Source organism: Microcaecilia unicolor, chromosome 2 (genome assembly GCF_901765095.1).
Source record: "Microcaecilia unicolor chromosome 2, aMicUni1.1, whole genome shotgun sequence".
NCBI lineage: Eukaryota > Metazoa > Chordata > Amphibia > Gymnophiona > Siphonopidae > Microcaecilia > Microcaecilia unicolor.
Window position 1 is genome coordinate 326,088,267 of NC_044032.1, and position 23,374 is coordinate 326,111,640.

General features: G+C 44.6%; 1 protein-coding gene across 1 annotated transcript in view; it reads right to left on the reverse strand.

The window, feature by feature from the left end:
* DNAH6 (dynein axonemal heavy chain 6) overlaps nucleotides 1-23,374 on the reverse strand; it is a 2,906,060-nt gene that overhangs the window by 961,156 nt on the left and 1,921,530 nt on the right. Inside the window, exon 59 of the mRNA XM_030192089.1 lies at nucleotides 19,864-20,028. Within this exon, the coding sequence (XP_030047949.1) occupies nucleotides 19,864-20,028 (165 nt within the window). The remainder of the gene's footprint in view (nucleotides 1-19,863; nucleotides 20,029-23,374) is intronic.

Sequence of the window (23,374 nt, forward strand, 5' to 3'; positions counted from 1 at the left end):
CGAGCTGCCGCAGTGACTTAAAATAACAGCTGAGCTTTAAACGCAGGGCAGCGTGTCCAGAACGGAATGGAAGGTAATATGTTGGGGAGTTGAGGGCGGGCTCAGCCGGGAGGCGGGAGGCGGAAGATACAATTTGGAGCTAGGTCTTATTTTCTGGGGAGGCCTTATATTTAGCAATTCAGCAAAACCTCTACTAGGGCTTATTTTCAGGGGATGTCTTATTTTCGGGGAAACAGGGTAGTAGAAGGTTAGCTAGTGGGATTCCCCAGGGGTCTGTGTTGGGACTGCTGCTTTTTAACATTTATAAATATAGTAACATAGTAGATGACGGCAGAAAAAGACCTGCACGGTCCATCCAGTCTGCCCAAGAAATGTGTATACCTTACCTTGATTTGTACCTGTCTTTTTCAGGGCACAGACCGTACAAGTCTGCCCAGCACTATCCCCGCCTCCCAACCACCAGCCTCGCCTCCCACTGTGCCACTTTTTTGTGTATACCTTACCTTGATTTGTACCTGTCTTTTTCAGGGCACAGACTGTACAAGTCTGCCCAGCACTATCCCCGCCTCCCACCATCGGCTCTGGCACAGACCATATAAGTCTGCCCAGCACTATCCCCGCCTCCCAACCACCAGCCCCGCCTCCCACTACCGGCTCTGTTATCCAATCTCGGCTAAGCTCCTGAGGACCCATTTCTTCTGAACAGGATTCCTTTATGTTTATCCCATGCATGTTTGAATTCTGCTACCGTTTTCATCTCCACCACCTCCCGCGGGAGGGCATTCCAAGCATCCACCACTCTCTCCGTGAAAAAAAATACTTCCTGACATTTTTCTTGAGTCTGCCCCCCTTCAATCTCATTTCATGTCCTCTCGTTCTACCGCCTTCGTGTCTCTGGAAAAGGTTAGTTTGCGGATTAATACCTTTCAAATATTTGAACGTCTGTATCATATCACCCCTGTTTCTCCTTTCCTCCAGGATATACATGTTCAGGTCAGCAAGTCTCTCCTCGTACGTCTTGTAACGCAAATCCCATACCATTCTCATAGCTTTTCTTTGCACCGCTTCGATTCTTTTTACATCCTTAGCAAGATACGGCCTCCAAAACTGAACACAATACTCCAGATGGGGCCTCACCAATGACCTAGAGATGGAAGTAACTAGTGAGGTAATTACATTTGCTGACGACACAAAGTTATTCAATGTAGTTAAATCGCGGGAGGATCGTGAAAAATTACAAGAAGACCTTACGAGACTGGGAGACTGGACATCTAAATGGCAGATGACGTTTAATGTGAGCAAGCGCAAAGTGATGCATTTGGGAAAGAGGAACCCGAATTATAGCTACATCATGCAAGGTTTCACTTTAGGAGTCACAGACCAAGAAAGGGATCTAGGTGTCGTTGTTGATAATACATTGAAACCTTCTGCTCAGTGTGCTGCTGCAGCTAAGAAAGCAAATAGAATGTTAGGTATTATTAGGAAAGGAATGGAAAACAAAAATGAAGATGCTATAATGGTTTTGTATTGCTCCGTGATGCGTCCACACCTCGAATACTGTGTTCAATTCTGGTTGCCACATCTCAAAAAAGATATGGTGGAATTAGAAAAGGTGCAGAGAAGGGCGACGAAAATGATAAAGGGGATGGGACAACTTCCCTATGAGGAAAGGCTAAAGTGGCTAGGGCTCTTCAGCTTGGAGAAAAGGCGCCTGAGGGGAGATATGATAGAGGTCTATAAAATAATGAGTGGAGTTGAACGGGTAGACATGAAGCGTCTGTTTACGCTTTCCAAAAATACTAGGACTAGGGGGCATGCGATGAAGCTACAAAGTAGTAAATTTAAAACGAATCAAAGAAAAATTTTCTTCACTCAACGTGTAACTAAACTTTGGAATTCGTTGCCAGAGGATGTGGTAAAGGCGGTTAGCTTAGCAGAGTTTTAAAAAGGTTAGGACGGCTTCCTAAAGGAAAAGTCCAGCAGTATAAAATGTTTTGTACTTTTTTGGGATCTTGCCAGGTGTTTGTGACCTGGATTGGCCACTGTTGGAAACAGGATGCTGGGCTTGATGGACCTTTGGTCTTTCCCAATATGGCAATACTTATGTACTTATACTCCCAAACCTAAAAGGAATATTTTGTTACAACAGAACACAATCAACCTGATATTTCTCAGAGAGAGGATCGCAAAACAGAGGTAATTCTTGCATATAATAAAGATAAAGGTGGCGTTGACTTTGTAGATACGATGCTTGATACTTAGCATTGTAAGGTTGCATCAAGAAGATGGCCATTGTTAGTTTTCTACACAATCATTGATGTAGCAGCCATAAATTTGTCATTTGGATGCACAAACATCCAGAGCAGAAGGATAAAAATAAGTGTCAGCAACGCTGCTTATTTCTGACTGCGCTCGGCATGTCACTGGTTCTTCCAATGGTTGAAGAGCAGGCAGCAAATTTAGTGGGACTTTAGAACAGTGTTCAGCAAGCTGTTGATGCCATTCTGGGAAGACCAATCACATCATCCTCAACAGCACATTCCATCAGCAACAGCGCATCAAGATGTGCCGTGTGTATAAAGGAATCATACGGAGAGGATTTCAAGAAGCAGAAGAACAATGTCAACCGGTTAGGCAGAATTTCTAAGAAGCCAGCATGCCAGAAGCACTTGGCCAAAACGATCACCTGCACCACGTGCAGCAGTGCATGAAGTAATAGGCCTATACATCAATTAATTTTAGCTGCTAGCATTAAGGCAGTAGTTAGAATCTTGTTAAACCTTTCCATTTGCAACTTACCTGCTTCATTGGCAATTTAAGTTGTTTATGAAGAATAAAAGATGTGCATATGCAAGAAATCCTTTAATTTTTTGCAATCCAGATGCTGTTTCATATTTATTATTCCGCAGAGTGTTAGAAACCAGCTTTGTTGACTGCTTGTTTAATTGGGCTTCTGAATAGCTTTCAAATGATACATTACATGGCACCAATCCTATATAATAATTCTCACCTCCAACGTTCTGAGGCTGCCTGGAACCGTGGATTCCGCTGGATGTGGTCTGCTTCATGGAGTAGATCGAACTGATGTCAGCAGCAAACAGCGACACAGCCAGGAGGAGGAGTAGCAGGAGTAGCAGCCAGGGGGAGGAGTAGAGAAACACGCGGAGCGTGTTTCCCTACTTCTCCCCCTGCCTAGGAATCGCTCCAGACTGGCTGCCAACCTCCGTGTTCTGAAGCACCCGTGCACACTAACCGCCGTGGAAAAACCGCCGCCGCCCTCCCTGTCCTCTCCAAGTCCGGATTCGGACTGTCGGAGAGGACGGACAGGGAGGGCGGTGAGATGACAACCGACTGGCTCCGGTGACTGTCAAATGTGGAGGGGGGAGGGAAAGACCAACGCGTCCGACTACAGCGCATCCGTCATCCCTGTTCACTCACAACAAAGCAAGCTATGAGATGCTGCAGGATGTTTAAGACACAGGAGTGGAAGACAGCACAGCAAGTCTACGGTAAGCAAGGAAGCCCATTGGTAAATCTCTGTTTCCACTCCCCTATGCAGCCGTCATTGCCATACACTCAAAAACAACCAAACCTAGGAGCTCCTGCTGCACATTGTTGTTTTTACATTGCTGATAGACAGTGCCTTAAAACGTCAAGGAGAAAAGGAGGGGGGAGACAAACAGACCCTGCAACTGGGAGGGAGGGGGAGGAGGGGGGAGGGATGGGAAGGGAGAGGGCAGGGGGGAAGGAGGGAGGACCCTGCAACTGGGAAAAAGGGAGGGAGGGAGGGACGGAGGGAGGGGGGACCCTTCAACTGGAAGACGGACCGGGGAGGGGATGATGACCCTGGAAGTGGGAGGGAGGGGGGACCCTGGCACATACTCTCATTCTTACACACACACTCGCACCCACTCTCACTCTCTCTCTCTGTCACACACACACACACACACACACACACTCGCACATTCACTCTCTCTCACACACACTCACTCAAACATACACACTCCAAGGAAAACCTTGCTAGCGCCCGTTTCCTTTAAAACAGAAACGGGCCTATCCAAGATGGCGCTGGTGAACAGATGTGCATCCTGAGAGCTCCTTCACCCTGAGCGTTTTTTGGCGATTCGGCGCGTCCCCTTAAGGAATGGAGAAGGGGAAAACCCCTGCCTCCTCGGGACCGGTTGTGAACCCCACCTCATGCCAACCAACCCTAGAGATGTATGGAGTCCAGGCGCCGGCGACCCCAATGCTTACCTCAGTTGCGCAGACATCCGCAAACAGCAGCAGCGAGGGAGTGACTCTTAGTCCTCCCCCGCCAGGTTCAACCCCGCTACAACCCGGAAGCAGTGGTGTGTTAGAGAGCGATCACATGAAGACGTCCGAAGTGGGCTTAGTCGGACATGTGCTCGGAGGAGGCTTTTCCACTGAATTTCTCTCTGGAGGAACATCAATTGGGGTTTTGAGATTTACCTCGACGCCAGAGCAGTCTAGAGAAGGTATCTCCGGGGGAGTTTGTAGCCCGGTAAGACCTATGGTTGTCACAATGGACACTCTCTGGGACGCCATTCCCAGTATCTACGTTTAGCTCTCCATTAGAGCTGATAAAGAAGTATTTCTCAGAAGTTCTGGGTTTCACAAATGATAATTATCCGCCAATTAATAAAGTTTACTATATAAAAGGGCAAAGAGCACGTGAACAGTTACCTAAAGAAACTTTAAATATTACGGACGTTTTGGAAACATCTGTGGAAACAGAAAGAGCAACTTTGTTAGTTTCCTTCGCCTTTGAACTAGATAAGATTAATGTTTTACATTTATATTTTCGTCATATGAATGAAGTATTCCTGGGGGGAAAGATAAGCATTTTTCCTGATTTGTCTAAAGAAACTCAGTTAAGGAGGAAAGAACTCTTGGCTTTAAAGTCAAGAGTCATAGCCCTAGGGGCCAGGGCCGGCCTTAGGCAGAGGCGACTGAGGCGGCCGCATAGGGCCCCGCGCCTAAGGGGGCCCCGCGCGGCGTGCCTCGCCTCTGCCTCGCCGACCACGCTCGTCTGCCCTCCACCCATGTCCCGCGACGCGAGTCTTCTCGTTCCCCTGCTGCTGCCCCTCCCTCCAGCCGCCTGAGACATCTCCCATCTGATCCCCCCCCCCTCCCCGACCCGCCAAACGACCCTCTTCTGTCACCCGCACCTCACCTGACCCGACCCAGCATTTTAAAAAAACCTCCAAGCGGCGGTGCCGGTGCCTCGCGTCTGAGGGAAGAAAACTCGCTTCGTCGTTGGCTGGCCTTCCCTCAAGTCCCGCCCTTGCGGAAGTTACATCAGAGGGCGGGACTTGAGGGAAGGCCGGCCAACGACGAAGCGAGTTTTCTTCCCTCAGACGTGAGGCACCGGCACCGCGGCTTGGAGGTTTTTTTTTAATGCTGAGTCTGGTCAGTTGAGGTGCGGGCAACAGAAGAGGGTCGTTTGGCGGGTCGGGGAGGGGGGGGTCAGACGGGAGATGTCTCAGGTGGCTGGAGGGAGGGGGAGCAGCAGGGGAACGAGGAGAGTCGCGTCGCGGGACATGGGTGGAGGGCAGGGGGGATGGGGGGTTACTGGACATAGGTGGATGGCAGTTGGCAAGGGGGGCAGGAGGGTCGCTGGACATGGGGTGGATGGAGGGCTTCTGGACATAGGGGGAGGGCAGGGGGTACAGGAGGGTCACTGGACATGGGTAGATGGCAGGGGAGGGCATAGGGGACGGGGGGTTGCTGGACATGGATGGCAGGAGGGACAGGAGGGTCGCTGGACATGGGTGGATGGCAGGGGAGGGGGGTTCTGGACATAGGTGGAGGGCAGGGGGCACAGGAGGGTCACTGGACGGGTGGATGGCAGGGGAGGGCATAGGGGACAGGGGGGGTTGCTGAACATGGATGGCAGGAGGGACAGGAGGGTCGCTGGACATGGGTGGATGGCAGGGGAGGGGGGTTCTGGACATAGGTGGAGGGCAGGGGGCACAGGAGGGTCGCTGGACATGGGTGGATGGCAGGGGAGGGGGTTTCTGGACATAGGTGGATGGCAGGGGAGGGCAGGGGGCACAGGAGGGTCGCTGGACATGGGTGGATGGCAGGGGAGGGCATAGGGGACAGGGGGGGTTGGTGGACATGGATGGCAGGGGGACAGGAGGGTCGCTGGACAAGGGTGGATGGCAGGGGAGAGGGTTTCTGGACATAGGTGGATGGCAGGGGCGGGCAGGGAGGACAGGAGGGGCGCTGGACATGGGTGGGTGGCAGGGGAGGGGGGTTTCTGGACATAGGTGGATGGCAGGGGAGGGCAGGGGGCACAGGAGGGTCGCTGGACATGGGTGGATGGCAGGGGAGGGCATAGGGGACAGGGGGGTTGCTGGACATGGATGGCAGGGGGGACAGGAGGGTCGCTGGACATGGGTGGATGGCAGGGGAGGGGGTTTCTGGACATAGGTGGATGGCAGGGGAGGGCAGGGGGCACAGGAGGGTCGCTGGACATGGAGGGGAGGGGGTCTCTGGACATAGGTGGATGGCAGGGGAGGACAGAGGGGACAGGGGGGGTTGCTAGACATAGATGGATGGCAGGGGGGACAGGAGGGTCGCTGGACATGGGTGGATGGAGGAGAGAGAAGAAATGCTGGACATGGATGGAGGCGAGGGAAGAGTGAGGAAGGAGATGAGGTGAGGGAAAAGGAAGAGAGAAGAAAAAGTGCACATGGATATAGAAAATAGGCAGAAGCTGGATCCACTGGACAGTCAAGTCTGCGGAGGACCCAGCTTTTACTTACAGATGTAGGGCAAGAAATGAAGAAGAAAGGCGGAAAGTAAAGAAATAAATGGAAAGGAAGCCCTGGAAACGGAGTTAAGAGGACAGATAGCAGCACAATCGGATACTGAGCCAGCATGATCAGAAAAGCAAAGTCACCAGACAACAAAGGTAGAAAAAACTATTTTATTCAGGATTTATTAATTGGAATATGTCAGTTTTTGGAAATGTGCATCTGTGATATTTTTCATGTACGTTTCAATTTTTGTAGTATTGCTGCATGCTGAGTCTGACTTCTTGAGGTAACTTTCCAGTTCAGTATTTTGCCTTCATGTGTTTTTCAGGTGTGATCAAGGAAGGTGCAGTATTCTGCTAGCGTATAGTTTGCAGCCCTTTTTGTTTGTTTTTTTTCACTAGGTTGTGCACTGGTGTTTTAGAGCCCGGTGTAATTACAGTTGCCTTTCCACGCCACGCATAAAGGTTGTAGCTCATCCTGTCCTTGGAATTAGTGCTGTTTATGGTTTGTTAAGGTTATGAGTGTGTTTTTGCACACGTTTGTGTATAGTGTTTTGCAGTGGAGAGATTGTGTGTTGGCCTTACTAAGGTGGCACCAAACATCGGAAAGGGTGTAGAGCCTAAATCATGACACACTATCTCTAAAAGGGTGTTTTGTGGCTCTACATGAGAATTGTGATATTATGATCCCTTGCTAGCTTCATATTGTTGATAATCTGCATTTTCCGTATGGCTGGTATATTGGTGTATAAGGTATTAATTGTGACTTTTTTTTTTTACTTTTTTTTTTTCTGTGTGTTGTCAGACAATTATGGATGACAGAGTCGGAGTCTTCTTGAGTCAGAGAGTTGTGGTATATATTTTAAAACAATTTTAATACCTTGGTGGTCTATATGTTTTTATATTGTACATTATATTTTACATATCACTTAATTTTATTGTATATCTTTTCATTTCATTTTTATTTTATTGCATATATGGGTTACAGAGTAATAGGGGAATTTGAAAGTACTGAATCTTTTCTTAATATTTTTCCTTTATTCTCCTTTGTTATGAGAATTGGAACTACTAATTGTAGTGGACTTGAACTGAATAATTTCTGGGGAGGGGAGGTTTCATGATAGCATTGTGCTTATTATTTCAATCAGTTTTTTGTACAAGTTTAGCTTCATTTGTCTTTATTTGAAATTTCATAAATAAAAAAATGTTCTAAAAATGGAATAATTTTATCAATGGGGTGGAGCTAGGGTGGGGCGGGGCTATGGTGGGGTGGGGCTAGGATGGGGCCCCACCAAATTGGTCTGCATAGGGCCCCGCACTTGCTAAGACCGGCCCTGCTAGGGGCATCCTTCTTTGTTAAGTTTCCGTCTAAATGTTTAGTATCCTATGAAACAAATAATTATGTCTTTACTGATCCCAAGAAACTTCAAGAATTTGTAATTGCTAAAGAAAGTATGAGAAATCCTCCTGTGTAGTTTACCAGATTTTCTACTGCAGTCTGATTGTATCGTTGGGATAGCTTCTGTTCTAGGAAAATTATTTAATGTGGTCTAAGAATTACTGTATATTTCTTTATATATTTCTTTTTCTCACTTAATTGGTTTAATTTCCAGAAATTTCTGATTATTACGTTCACTTATGGATGTTATAAAATAACTAGTTAAAAAGGCCCGTTTCTGCCTCAAATGAAACGGGCGCTAGCGGGCACGGGACTCTCTTCCCCTCCCCTTACGCAACTATCAGTGGTGGTGTAGAGGTACCTGTTCACTGGGTGCTGGAACGAAAGAGCCCCTGCCCTGTTTCATGGCCGTAGCGCTGCTGCTAGCTGCCCTGCTGCATCCTGTGCGAGTCCGGCTCTCGGCGTTTCAAAATGGCCACCGAGAGTTGAAGTCTCGCGATGCTGCTTCAACTCTCGGCGGCCATTTTGAAACGGCAAGAGCTGGACTCACACAGGATGCAGCAGGGCAGCTAGCAGCAGCAGTACGGCCAGGAAACAGGGGGCTCTTGCGTTCCTGGCCCGAGCAAAGAGGTACCTCTAGGCCACCAGGGTTAGTAGCGTAAGGGGAGGGGAGGTGACAGGAAGGTGATGGGGGGAAGAGGGGGCGAGTGGGGGAGGTGCGTTAGCGTGAACAGGGCAGGGAGATGGGGCTAAAGGGGCGGGGTGATGGGCACGTCGGCGGCGGCTGGTTTTTGTCAGGCTGTCTGGAGGGATTCGTTGGAAGGGGAGGAGTAGGGAAACACGCTCCACGTGTTTCCCTACTCCTCTCCATTCGTTCATTGGCATTGTTCAGCACTTGTTCCACGTCCTCGGCGGCTGCAATTCGTTGGAAGGGGAGGAGTAGGGAAACATGCGTACTCGTCCCCGTTTGTTCATTTGCGTGGTTGTCTACTTGTTCCGCCCTCGACGTCATCACGTGTGACATGAGGGTGGGGCATGGAGACATGGTGAGTGTTGTGGCTTCACCACCATGAACTTACGAACCGGTGTTTGAGTGCCTGCAGTGACGTAAGTGTCCTCAGAACGTTGAGGGTGCGTTTTATTATAGTAGATTAATAAAGAAATTTAAACAGAAAACAGAAACGGGCCTTTTTTACTAGTAATTAATAAATTCACAAAAATATGGGTGTGGTAGTAGTGCATGTTACAAAAAAAAATGCTTGGTAGTTCGAGGGTTAAAGAGGGAATTGAGTCAATCAAAATAAACATTCTACATGAAACAGATAGCAGCATGGAATCCTTATGGGTAGAAATTCCATGTGTGAAGGGTAGTAGTATACTGGTAGGGCTGTACAGACAGAACAAACAGACAGATGAGGAAAGGTTTACAGAAATTAGGAAAGCTGGCAAACTGGGCAACAATATAATAATGGGTGATTTCAATTACCCCAGTATTGAATAGATAAATGTTAGAATACTCTCAATGTCAAGTTTTTAGGAACTAGACATTCAGTCCTCTTTTGAAATGGAGAATAAACATCTATGGACCTGTCATGCCCTTGTCCTACCCAGAACATGCCCAGACCATGCCCCTTTGCCATTTGCATGCATTGGGTTTGTGACTTGCATATTCTAGCTTTGTAAAATGAGGACTTAGAAGTTTATGCAAGATAAACGTTTAAGTGCTGGTTTATGCATGTCTCAAATGCAAATAACCCTTCTACAATGAATGTGTGAACCACACTGGCATCTATGGAAACAATTCAACTGTAGTTAAAGATCTCTCAAGAGGCAGTGTCTAATATTTTAAATCTGAGAAGTAACCTAATCAGACATAAGTCTACTGTAAAGACCACCTCAACACACATCAGATCCTGGTTTTCAACTTGAGGAACTAAGGTTTTAACATTTTTTTCTAAAAAGGATGTTTATGTCACCTACACTTGGCACAAAAACATCCAATCCTCTAGCAGATCTTGCAAAATGTTCTAAAACCCTGCCTGATGTTAAACTAAAATTATATTAAAGATTTGATGTTACCTAAGTAATATACTTTCCCCTTCACTGCAAAACACTATGCACAAACTTAAGCAAAAACACACTCAGAACTTTACGATACCATAAGAACACTAGCTCCCAGGAGTCAAAAAGCAGCAATCTTATTTGTGAACAGGCAGCCCTGTAAATATTACACCGTGCTGCCAGTAGTAAGTCACAATCATTGTATTTGGCTCTACGGTATGCCCTCCATATTACATACGGAGGATATCCACGTTTGACTAATCTTCTTTGTAGGTTGTCTGATTGCTGTTTATAATCTCCTATCAAGGAACAGATCCTCCCGTACCAGAGAAATTGCAAAAAAGGAAGGCTATCTTTCACAGATGGTGGATGACAGCTCCTATAGTCCAGCAGAATATTTCTATCAGTGTCCTTAATATTCCACCTTAATACAATTGAGCCCACTGGTTTAAACGCATGGATAGAAAATGGAGCCATTTCGTATGATTGGCTCAGCCATCCGAAAGCGTTTGACGTCAGAACTAGAGAAGGTTTAAATACAGTTCACCATGGAATCCTCATTGTTGCCGGTTAACTGAGCTGAAGACGCTATCGCTAATGTAAGAAGTGAAAGAAATTTGGGAAGTGCATACAGATTCATCTGACAGGTATTATCCAGCCTGTTTATTTTTCCACAGCTGTACCCCACGCGGACCCTGAAGCAGGTAGAGCTTGACAAGACCACAGCGAAACGTTGGCCACCGTTGGTCAGGGGTATTGGAGCTGTGGCAACCGTGGATATCAGCAGATCGACCTTCAGAACTCTGCTGCACGTCTTATATTCCGCCTGAACCGATATACTCATATCACCCCTCTTCTCAGGTCACTTCACTGGCTTCCGCCAGATACCGCATACAGTTCAAGCTTCTCCTTCTTACCTACAAATGCACTCAGTCTGCAGCCCCTCATTACCTCTCTACCCTCATTTCCCCTTACGTTCCCGCCCGTAACCTCCGCTCACAGGACAAATCCCTCCTCTCAGTACCCTTCTCCACCACCGCCAACTCCAGGCTCCGCTCATTCTGCCTCGCCTCACCCTATGCTTGGAATAAACTTCCTGAGCCCTTACGCCAAGCCCCTTCCCTACCCATCTTCAAATCCTTGCTCAAAGCCCACCTCTTCAATTTTGCTTTCGGCACCTAACCTTTATACCTTTCAGGAAATCTAGACTGCCCCTATTTGACTGACTGTACATTTGTCCTTTAGATTGTAAGCTCCTTTGAGCAGGGACTGTCCTTCTATGTTAAATTGTACAGCGCTGCGTAACCCTAGTAGCGCTTTAGAAATGTCAAGTAGTAGTAGTAGTATATCAAATTTGTTGAATTCTTTGGATTGACAGGGGGAGCCATGAATTATTAGATAGTGTTAGCACAGCCACTCCCACCACACTTCATATTGAGTTTAGAGTATTCTAGAAATAAGAAATGGACTTTCCCCAAGTCCATCTTAATAATGGCTTATGGACTTTTCTTTAGAAAGTTATCCAAACCTTTTTTTAAATCCCACTTTTACCACATTCTCTGGCAACGAATTCCAAAGTTTAATTACACTTTGTAGCTTCATTGTGTGCCCCCTAGTCCTAGTTATTTTTGGAAAGAGTAAACAAGCGATTCACATCTACCCGTTGCACTCCACTCATTATTTTATAGACCTTCTATCAGCCGTCTTTTCTCCAAGCTGAAGAGCCCTAGCCGCTTTAGTCTTTCCGCACAAGGAAGTCATCCTATCCCCTTTACCATCAGAGATGTATATTTCCCAGAGCTGAAATATTCCGATTAATAAATTCAAACTAAAATACTTTTTCTACCTTGTTGTTTGAGCATTTTATTTTTCCATTTGCTTTGTTCCAAGTGTCTCTTTTACATTTTTTTTCTGTTTTTCTTGTCTTTGCAGGGGTTTCTATCCATTTGGCATTTCTTCTCTATGTCCACCATCCATCTTGCCTCTGCATCCCTATTCATCCTGTCCAGCATTTCCTTTCTGTATCCCAATCTATCCCCTTTTTCAACATTGCCCCACTGTCCCAATCTCCCTTTTTTTCCAACATTGTCCCTCTGTGTCCCTGTCTCCCCCTTTTTCCAGCATTCACCACTCTACGTTCCCCCTTTTCTAGCATCACCCCTCTGTGAACCCTTCTTTTTTCCAGTATCGCCCTCTATGTCCCATCTCCATTTTTCTTCAGCATCGCCCCAATGTGTCCTACTGTCCTTATCTCCTCCCTTCCTAGCATCTTTTCCCTATGTCCTTGACTCTTCCCATGTTCAACTGCTCCCATCTCTTTTCCTTTCTCCCAAATCTTGCACTCCCCCTCCCCAAAATGCAGTGCCACATCTCTCCCTCTCTCTCTTGTCATCCTGCCCTCCCCCCCCCCCCCACGTCTGGCATCTCTCCCCCTATCTTCCCCTCCTCCAATCTGGTCTCTCTCTTTCTCTGTTCCCTCCCTCCCCACACCCCTCCATCCAGCATTTCTCCCTCTCCCCCCTCCCCAAGGCACTCTGTATTTCTTTCTCATCACTGGTAGCAGCAGCAATTCCGGCAGGCAGCTTTCTGCCTGCATCAGGGCCTTTCCTCTGGTATATCTCACCTCCTCTGAAGCAACTTCCGATTTCCATGTATGTGGGATGTGCCAGAGGTAAGGCCCTGATAAGGGCTGGTTTACATGCCTGAATTGCTGCTGCTGCTGCTGCTACTGGCAATGGGAAAGAATTATGAACAGGGAAGGGAGGAAGTAGGAGAAGAAGAATTGCTGGAACCACAAAGAGAAGGGGGGAGTAGAGAGAGAGATTGAGAGACAGAGAGATACCAAACTCAGGGCTAAATTTACCAATAGGCAATTGGATGGCTGGGCCCCCTTTTATGCAGGGGCCTAGGGCAACTGCCCTTTTTGCCCATTAGTAAAAGCAGCCCTACCTAGTACACAAAGCACACTCTATAGTGCTCTCTCTCTCTGCCTTCCCCAGCATACACACATCCTTATAGCTCTACCTCTCTGCTTTCCCTAGCACACACACAGCCCCATAGCTCTCTCTTTCTCTCTCTGCCTCCCTGCTCCAAGCATACAAACCCTCATAGCTCTCTCTCTCTCTCCTCCCCTGCTCCTAGCACATGCAGACCCCCCCATAGCATAGCTCACTCTCTTTGCCTCCTTGCTCCTAGCATACACACACTCATAGCTCTCTCTCTGCCTCCCCCAGCAGACACACACACACACACACACACACACACACACCCCTATAGCTTGCTCTCTCTCTCCCCCCAGCACCACACTCCATAGCCCCTCCCTCACCTCATATCCCCTTCCCCCATGGTTCCAGCATTTCTCCCTCTCCCCCTCCTCAAGACCCTTTGCGCTTCTTTCCTTTGTTGGAATGTAATTGTATTTTACATGCATTGCCTGTCACCTATTATTTCTCTGTGATTACTCTGTGACCTCTGATGTGAATTACTTAGAGAGGTCACACAGCTATGCAACTTCCTGTGGGGGTTAGACACAGCAGATGCAGCACATGGAGCACATGGAGCTCATGATCTCTCCTAACCTGAGAGGATCTATGGTGGTGTGAGCATCCATTACCATCTAAGCACATGGAAAGAGCTGATAATACAAATGTATAGTAATATGTATATATAAGCCTGTCTGATTATAATCTAACTACAAACTGTGAGTAAACAGATGTTTTGTTACTTCAACTTTAAAGTGACTCAGCAGTGAATTATTCAGGGGTGAATGAGAGAGAGATGAAGAAAGAAATTAACATTTCTAAAGCTGAAGCTGTGTGCACTAAAATCTGCTAATTATTTACTACAAATAATCCAACAAAAGGGTTATGGGCCCAGGGCTCAGGAATTGAAAAAGAAGAGAAATATTACCAGGCAGAAAAAAAGGCCACATTTTTCTCTTAAGTTTTAAAGGAAAGATTCAGTCTGTCTCTCTCTCCCCCCACACAGCAGACAGAAGGCTAAGAAAATGGCTGAGGGAAGAAATTCACCATTTTTCTATTCTCTCAAGGTGCCTAAATTAACTGAGTTTAATTATCAGCAGTGGGAACTAAGATTCATATGTCTCCTTCGAGCAAAAAGATTAAATATATGCTTAGACCAAGACAGAACAGCTGAAAATATGGCTGAATGGGACAATGCAAACTATTATGTGAAGTGCATGCTTTTGGAAGCTCTCTCAGAGAAACAAGCCATATTAGTGGAGGGAAAAGATACACCAAAGGACATTTTATATAAACTGAGAACTATGTATGCAACTACATATGCAAAGCAGCAACCAATTTGGTTGGCAGAGTTGAATGAAACCAAATTAAGGGATAAAAGTAAATGTAATGATCACATTATGCATCTTATGTCTTCATTTCAAAAGTTAGAACTTTCTGGAATTCCCATGTGTGATGCATTGAAAAGAGCATTTCTTTTTACCTCACTATCAAAGAAGTTTGATGTTTTTAGGTCTGTAAATGAGGCCATTGAAGGGCAATCTTTTGAACAGACAACATCAAAACTAAGGCAGGAATGCATAATAAATGATTCTGAGGAGATGTGTTCTCAAAGTCAGTCAGAGAGAAATGAAACAAATTTCTTGGCAAAGAACAGAGGAAGGCGGAGCTATGGAAAAACTCCACCCAAGGGCAAGCTGATTTGCTACTCATGTGGAAAGGAGGGACATGTATCTAAATGGTGTAAGGAAACACAAAACACTCCCTCTAGCTCACCTAAGCCAATGGAACTAAAGAATTTTCAAACCAGGAAATGTATGAAGGACAAAGATAAACACAAGGGCTTTCTAATGGCAGAAAAATCTTTGACTATGGTAAATAATAATTCAAATGAAAGTACTTGGATTTTGGATTCAGGGAGCACATGCCATTTAACCAATTGTAAAGATTTCTTTCAGGAAATGTGTCCAGAGGAAGGTATTCTTAAAACTGCAAACGCAGGGACTGCTAAGATCCAAGCAAAAGGTATTGGATTCTTAAAATGCAAAGTGTCTAATGAAGTTAAAGAAATTCCTGTAAGTGATGTCTTGTATATTCCCCAAGCAGTTTGCAATATGCTTAGTGTATCTACATTAGATAAGAAGGGATTTGTGATTCATTTTGAAAACAGTAAGTGCACAATCTCTAAAAATGATGAAGTGTATGCTGAAGCTTTTATGCATAATGATGTTTATAAGCTGAACATTTCAGGTGAAGCCTCACATATGGCGCAAGTAAGGAAGAATGATGGTAAATGTAGTCTGGAAATCTGGCACCGCCGCCTGGGACATCGTGATTCTAAGGTGATCCAGGATCTTTACAGTAAGCAACTGGCCACCGGCATTCAGATAAGTGCAGATGCTGGTAAAATGGAGAAATGCATAGACTGTGTTACTCAAAAAGGTGTGAGACCCTCATTTCCTGCATACACAGGAAATAGGAGTAATAAAGTGCTGGACTTAATACACAGTGACTTATGTGGACCGTTTAATATCCCATCATTGGGAAATAACAGATTTGTGCTAATATTCTTGGATGATTTCTCTAGATATTGTGTGGCCTATTTGCTGAAAGAGAAAAGTCAAGTCACAGACATGCTGAAGAAATACGTAGCCATGGTGAGCAATAAATTTGAAAGAAAACCAAAGGTTCTTCAGACCGACAATGGTGGTGAGTTCACTTCACAAAGCATGCGCACATTTCTAGAACAAGAAGGCATTCAGCATATCACAACAGTAGCTTATACACCAGAGCAAAATTCTGTTGCAGAGAGAAAATTTAGGTCACTTGTGGAAATGACCAGATGTATGCTGTCAGATAGCAATCTCCCTAAAAGACTATGGGGGGAAGCCATTCTCACAGCAGTGTACCTACAAAACAGAATGCCAACTAAAGGCGCTGAGCGCACACCACATGAGACATGGCATGGTAGGAAGCCAAACCTGTCACACATAAGAACATTTGGAAGTACAGCATATGCTCATGAACCAAAGCAAAGAAGGCATAAGCTGGATTCCACAACAGAAAGGGGCATTTTAGTTGGCTATACTCCAGGACACAAAGGATATAGAATTTTGAATCTGAAAACTGGCATTGTTGGCATAAGACATGTTACATATTTTGATGAAAACAAAAGGGTTGATAAAGGCTGGATTATCCCAGATGAGCCTTATCATCCAGAATATGAAACTAGAACCATAATAGACATGCCAGTGTATATAAATGCCATACCAAGGCAGATGTCTGAAAGCAACTCACCTGTATCTAACGAGGAACAGGCAGAGGAAGCAGACACAGAAAGGATCATTGAAGAAGACAGTACAGTTGGAGAAGGGGAATCAATTGGAGAAGAACTCTCAGATTTAGAGGATGCGGAAAGGTCAGACCAACCTGTTGTCAGACGCTCATCCAGGGAAAACAAAGGTGTTCCACCCCCAAGACTGTCTTACCTAACAAAGTCAGCAGAAGCTCAAGAGCCCTTAACATGGGATGAGATTGAGAAAATGCCAGCAGAAGAAGCTGCTGAATGGCATAAAGCTGCACAAGAAGAAATTGATGCATTGGATAAAAATAATACTTGGATTCTTACAAAATTACCTCCTGGCAAGAAAGCTATAGGATGCAAATGGGTATTCAAGTTAAAAAGGAATGCACAAGGAAAAGTGGAAAGGTATAAAGCCAGATTAGTCGCAAAGGGATATCTTCAAAAATATGGAGAAGATTTTGATGAAGTGTTTGCACCTGTAGTGAAACACACGACAATAAGAACACTTCTGAGCATTGCAGTCTCAAAAGGCATGCAAGTCAACCACATTGATGTGAAAACAGCGTTTCTTCACGGAGATATAACTGAAGACTTGTACATGGAACAACCAACAGGTTTCATAAATACAAAACAAAGACAGCTAGTGTGTAAATTAAACAAAGGTCTTTATGGATTAAAGCAAAGTGCAAAATGTTGGAATGAAAAATTGCATGAAATATTGACAAGTTTAGGATTTAAGCAAGGTGAAGCAGATAAATGTTTGTACACTAGGTGCACAAATGGACAATATGCATACATTTTAGCTTTTGTTGATGATCTGCTCATTGCAAGCGAAAGTGAGCAAGAGTACAAGGACATTGTAAAATATTTAAACCTCAATGTTGAGATAAAAGAACTGGGTAATGTGTCATACTATCTTGGTATAGAAATTGAGAAACAAAATGATGGTTCTTATCTTCTAAGCCAGAAGCAGAAAATAAATGAGCTTATTGAAAGTTTAGGTATGCAAGATGCCCAAGTTGTAAGCACTCCCATGATCACTGATTTTCTGAAGGATGAAACAGTAAGAGAACCTTTACCAGATAACATCCAATATAGATCAGCCATAGGTAAGCTTTTATATCTAACTACCACATACAGGGCTGATATAGCAAATGCAGTAGGAATTTTGAGCAGAAGGGTCAGCTCACCTACCAAATCAGATTGGACTGCAGTTAAAAGGATGGTAAGGTATTTAAAGGGTACCATTGATTGTAAATTAAAGGTTTCAGCCAATAGTAATCCAAAACTAATATGTTACTGTGATTCAGATTGGGCAGGGGATCATTCTGATTATAAATCCACAAGTGGATATGTGTTTATGTATGGAAATGTACAAATTTCATGGGCCAGTCATAAACAAAGTATTGTGAGTCTGTCTTCTACAGAAGCTGAATACGTGGCCGTATCGGAAGCGTGCAGAGAACTGATGTGGATTGAAAAACTTTTGCTGGATTTTGGAATAGCTGAAAAGAGACCAATCCAGATAATGGAAGATAATCAGAGCTGCATCCGACTGTCACAGAATGACAAGGTTCAGTCACGCACCAAGCACATCGCAACGAAATACCACAACGTGCGAGAGTTGGCGAAAGAAGGGGTCATCAGTCTACACTATTGTCACACCAGTGAGATGACAGCTGACATCATGACCAAACCGTTACCCAGAGAACATTTTGTGAATCTGCGTATAAAGCTTGGACTTTGTATGAATAAATAATTGCATGACAGTTATGCATGAGAAGGGGTTTGTTGGAATGTAATTGTATTTTACATGCATTGCCTGTCACCTATTATTTCTCTGTGATTACTCTGTGACCTCTGATGTGAATTACTTAGAGAGGTCACACAGCTATGCAACTTCCTGTGGGGGTTAGACACAGCAGATGCAGCACATGGAGCACATGGAGCTCATGATCTCTCCTAACCTGAGAGGATCTATGGTGGTGTGAGCATCCATTACCATCTAAGCACATGGAAAGAGCTGATAATACAAATGTATAGTAATATGTATATATAAGCCTGTCTGATTATAATCTAACTACAAACTGTGAGTAAACAGATGTTTTGTTACTTCAACTTTAAAGTGACTCAGCAGTGAATTATTCAGGGGTGAATGAGAGAGAGATGAAGAAAGAAATTAACATTTCTAAAGCTGAAGCTGTGTGTACTAAAATCTGCTAATTATTTACTACAAATAATCCAACATCCTTCTCTCCCATCACTGGTAGCAGCAGTGATCCAGGCAGGCAACTTTCTGCCCACATCAGGGCCTTTCTTCTGGCGCATCTCACCTCCTCTGATGCAACTTCCAGTTTCTACCTAGGCAGGATATGACAGAGGAAAGGCTCCAATAAGGACAGAAGTCTATCTTCTTGAATCACTGCTGCTACTGGAGACAGGAAAGAACTATGAAGGGGAAAGGGAAGAGAGGAGGTGGGAGAGGGAGGGAGAGTGCGAGTGGAATTACTGGAACCTCAAGGAAAAGGGGGGAGCAGAGAGAGAACAAACAGTGCTAAATTTACCACTGGTCAATTGGGTGGCTGGAACCCCTTTTTGCAGAGGTCTGGGGCACACAAATACATCTATAGTGCTCTCTCTATATATCAAATGGTCTATGCTGTTGTTTCTTTGTCACTTCTGGTTTTGTGAAATGCATTGCTAAAGTGAGTCTTTTTTTTTTTTTTTTTTTTTAGCTGTTTCTTACATTGAGGATGTATTTGCTACAAGCAATTTATAACCCATAATGAAATACCATATAGCTATGCTTTACAGTATAACTATAACATCTCAACTTAATTTAGGTAAAATATCATGAAATGAGTGTGAAGGGCAATTCTATAAATGGTACCCATGTTTAAGCAACAATTGTGTGTACAATTTTATAGCAGAGCAGCACATATGCATATAAATGATATCTCTAATTGCCATAGCCCTAGGTGCCATTTTATAAAGAGTGTGCCTAAGTCATTTAGCATGTAATTGTAAGGAGGCAAACTCATGAGAAGAGCATGGGCTGGTCATGAGCGATCCACCTGGCCATGTGTTCAACTTATAGAAAACTATCAGTTGTACATATTGAAGGTGAACTTAGGCATGGGAACTTATGCCTGACACTGACCTGATGTAAGTTGTTGCGCCTAAGTTTCAGTATATCAAAGTGACTTTGTACTATTATTTTATAATGAATTAGGTGCGCCTTAAATCCATTAGAGAGTTGGAGCTAGGCATGCCCCCTTGTGGCACCGTAATTTAGGTTCCACTTTATAGAACTGTCCCCTTAGTGTTATAGTACCTCTGGAAGGTAATGTGGATTTGGTAATTTTGTTGTCATGTAGAATTTAAAATTTTTATCATAATCAATGTCAGAATCTCCAAGGCGAATGAGCATTCTTCCACCTGAAACAAAAATTTGTTTCAAAAGAACAGGTTCCAGAGCAGGGTCCAAAGTTTCCTTAAGCTGTGATAAACAAAACAAAGGTATTTTAATAATTAGTACCTCAGTCTAGTGATTTTACAGTATTTAAAAGGACTCTTTAACTTAATAAGAATATTAACATTAGAAATGTGATGCATTTTATAAATCTTTTTAGTTTCTTTCTTCACAGCTAATTCTTCATTGTTAAAATTGCATACTCTCAATTGAAACCATCACATAAAACCTAAAACTCCTGCTTTTATAGTATGTGCCTTGGAATTTTAAAAAATCCATTAGGAATGTGCACAGAAAAAAAAACTGTCTCAGTTTGTTGACAGACTATTTTAATTTCCATTTTGTTAATTTGTTTTTGGATCGCCAAAACTCAGTTGCTTCATTCAGATTCATTAAATTCAATGGACTTGTGAAGGGTAATTTTACAAACCTTTTTCATGTGTATTGAGGCTCATTTTCAAATCACATAGATATAAAAAGTATTATGTAACCTATGGTACTTTTAGGCTCGTTTTAGAAAGAGAAGGACGCTCATCTTTCGACATAAATCGGAAGATGGGCGTCCTTCTCACAGGGTCGTCCAAATCGGTATAATCGAAAGCCTATTTTGGACGTTCCCAACTGCTTTCCGTCGCAGGGACGGCCAATGTTCAAGGGGGCGTATCGGAGGCATAGCAAAGGCGGGACATGGACGTGCCTAACACATGGATGTCTTCAACCCATAATGGAAAAAAAAGGGCGTCCCTGACGAGCGTCCTGTTTTTCTTACAACCAAGGCCCAAAAAGGTGGCTGAAATGACCAGATGACCACCGGAGAGAATCGGGGATGAGCTCCCCTTACTCCCCCAGTGGTCACTAACTCCTCTCACCCTCAAAAAACATCTTTCAAAATATTTTTTGCCAGCCTGTATGCCAGCCTCAGATGTGATACTCAGGTCCGTGACAGCAGTATGCAGACCCCTGGAGCAGTTTAAGTGGGTACAATGCACTTCAGACAGGCGGACCCAGGCCCATCCTCCCCCCTACCTGTTACGTTTGTGGAGGAAACAGCAAGCCCTCCAAATCCCACCACAAACCCACTGTACCCACATCTAGGTGCCCCCCTTCACCCGTAAGGGCTATGGTAGTGGAGTACAATTGTGGGTAGTGGGTTTTTGGGGGGGGGGGGGTTGAGGGGCTCAGCAAACAAGGTATGAGAGCTATGTACCTGGGAGCAATTTCTGAAGTCCACTGCAGTGCCCCCTAGGGTGCCCGGTTGCTGTCCTGGCATGTCAGGGGGACCAGTGCACTACATAAGTACATACGTACATAAGTAATGCCACACTGGGAAAAGACCAAGGGTCCATCGAGCCCAGCATCCTGTCCACGACAGCGGCCAATCCAGGCCAAGGGCACCTGGCAAGCTTCCCAAACATACAAACATTCTATACATGTTATTCCTGGAATTGTGGATTTTTCCTAAGTGCATTTAGTAGCGGTATATGGACTTCTCCTTTAGGAAACCGTCTAGCCCCTTTTTAAACTCTGCCAAGCTAACCGCCTTCACTACGTTCTCCGGCAACGAATTCCAGAGTTTAATTACGTGTTGGGTGAAGAAATATTTTCTCCGATTTGTTTTAAATTTACTACACTGTAGTTTCATCGCATGCCCCATAGTCCTAGTATTTTTGGAAAGCGTGAACAGACGCTTCATATCCACCTGTTCCATTCCACTCATTATTTTATATACCGCTAACATGTCTCCCCTCAGCCGTCTCTTCTCCAAGCTGAAAAGCCCTAGCCTCCTTAGTCTTTCTTCATAGGGAAGTCGTCCCATCCCCGTTATCATTTTAGTTGCCCTTCGCTGCACCTTTTCCAATTCCACTATATCTTTCTTGAGATGCGGCGACCAGAATTGAACACAATACTCAAGGTGCAGTCACACCATGGAGCGATATAACGGCATTATAACATCCTCACACCTGTTTTCCATACCTTTCCTAATAATACCCAACATTCTATTCGCTTTCCGAGCCGCAGCAGCACACTGAGCAGAAGATTTCAGTGTATTATCGACGACGACACCCAGATCCCTTTCTTGGTCCGTAACTCCTAACGTGGAACCTTGCATGACATAGCTATAATTCGGGTTCTTTTTTCCCACATGCATCACCTTGCACTTGCTCACATTAAACGTCATCTGCCATTTAGCCGCCCAGTCTCCCAGTCTTGTAAGGTCCTTCTGTAATTTTTCACAATCCTGTCGCGAGTTAACGACTTTAAATAACTTTGTGTCATCAGCAAATTTAATTACCTCACTAGTTACTCCCATCTCTAAATATATTAAAAAGCAGCGGTCCTAGCACAGACCCCTGAGGAATCCCACTAACTACCCTTCTCCATTGTGAATACTGCCCATTTAACCCCACTCTCTGTTTCCTATCCTTCAACCAGTTTTTAATCCACAATAGGACTTTTCCTCCTATCCCATGACCCTCCAATTTCCTCTGTAGCCTTTCATGAGGTACCTTGTCAAACGCCTTTTGAAAATCCAGTTACACAATATCCTTTGTCCACATGTTTGTTTACTCCTTCAAACAACTGAAGTAAATTGGTCAGGCAAGATTTCCCCACACAAAAGCCGTGCTGACTCGGTCTCAGTAATCCATGTCCTCGGATGTGCTCTGTAATTTTTTTTTTTTTAATTTAAACAAGAATCTTTATAGAACAAGTAAGACAAAATGTGAATACAGCCACAACATTAAGCTCACAGGCTCTAGTATATACTGTAAAACTGGGACCTTGTTTCTTCAATACTCATCCATTGAGTAATAAAACATTCAGTATTCTTGTTGTTTTACATATTTTTCTCACCCTTCTTCCCCCTGTACAATCTGCATCAAAACATTTCCACGTTATTGATCAAAAACCCCCTCCAAATCCCCCTCCCCCTTACAGTATCTAAGGTAACAGTAATTCAACATATCAGATGTTTCTCTATAGCTCATTAAGTCTTCGGTATATCCAAAGGTTCCCAGATCTTAGTCCATTTCGACAACTGGTGTCTCTCTTTTGCCATCAATCGTTCTCTCTCTGCAATGTTCCGCAGTAGGGTCATCCACTGGACTACAGACGGGCTATTTTTTTGCTTCCATGAGCGAGCAATAAGCAATCTGCCCGCACATAAGCAATGTTTGATTAACACTTGACCATAGTCATTCACCCCCAGGATAGTTTTATGAAACAGAAATAGAGCAGGGTCATATGGTATCTCAACTCCCACCCAATATCCAATCCGGGCCTGGACGGCTTTCCAGAAGGCTTTTACTTTGTAACATGTCCACCAAATATGACCTAATGTACCACGTTGGCCACATTTACGCCAACAAGTCGG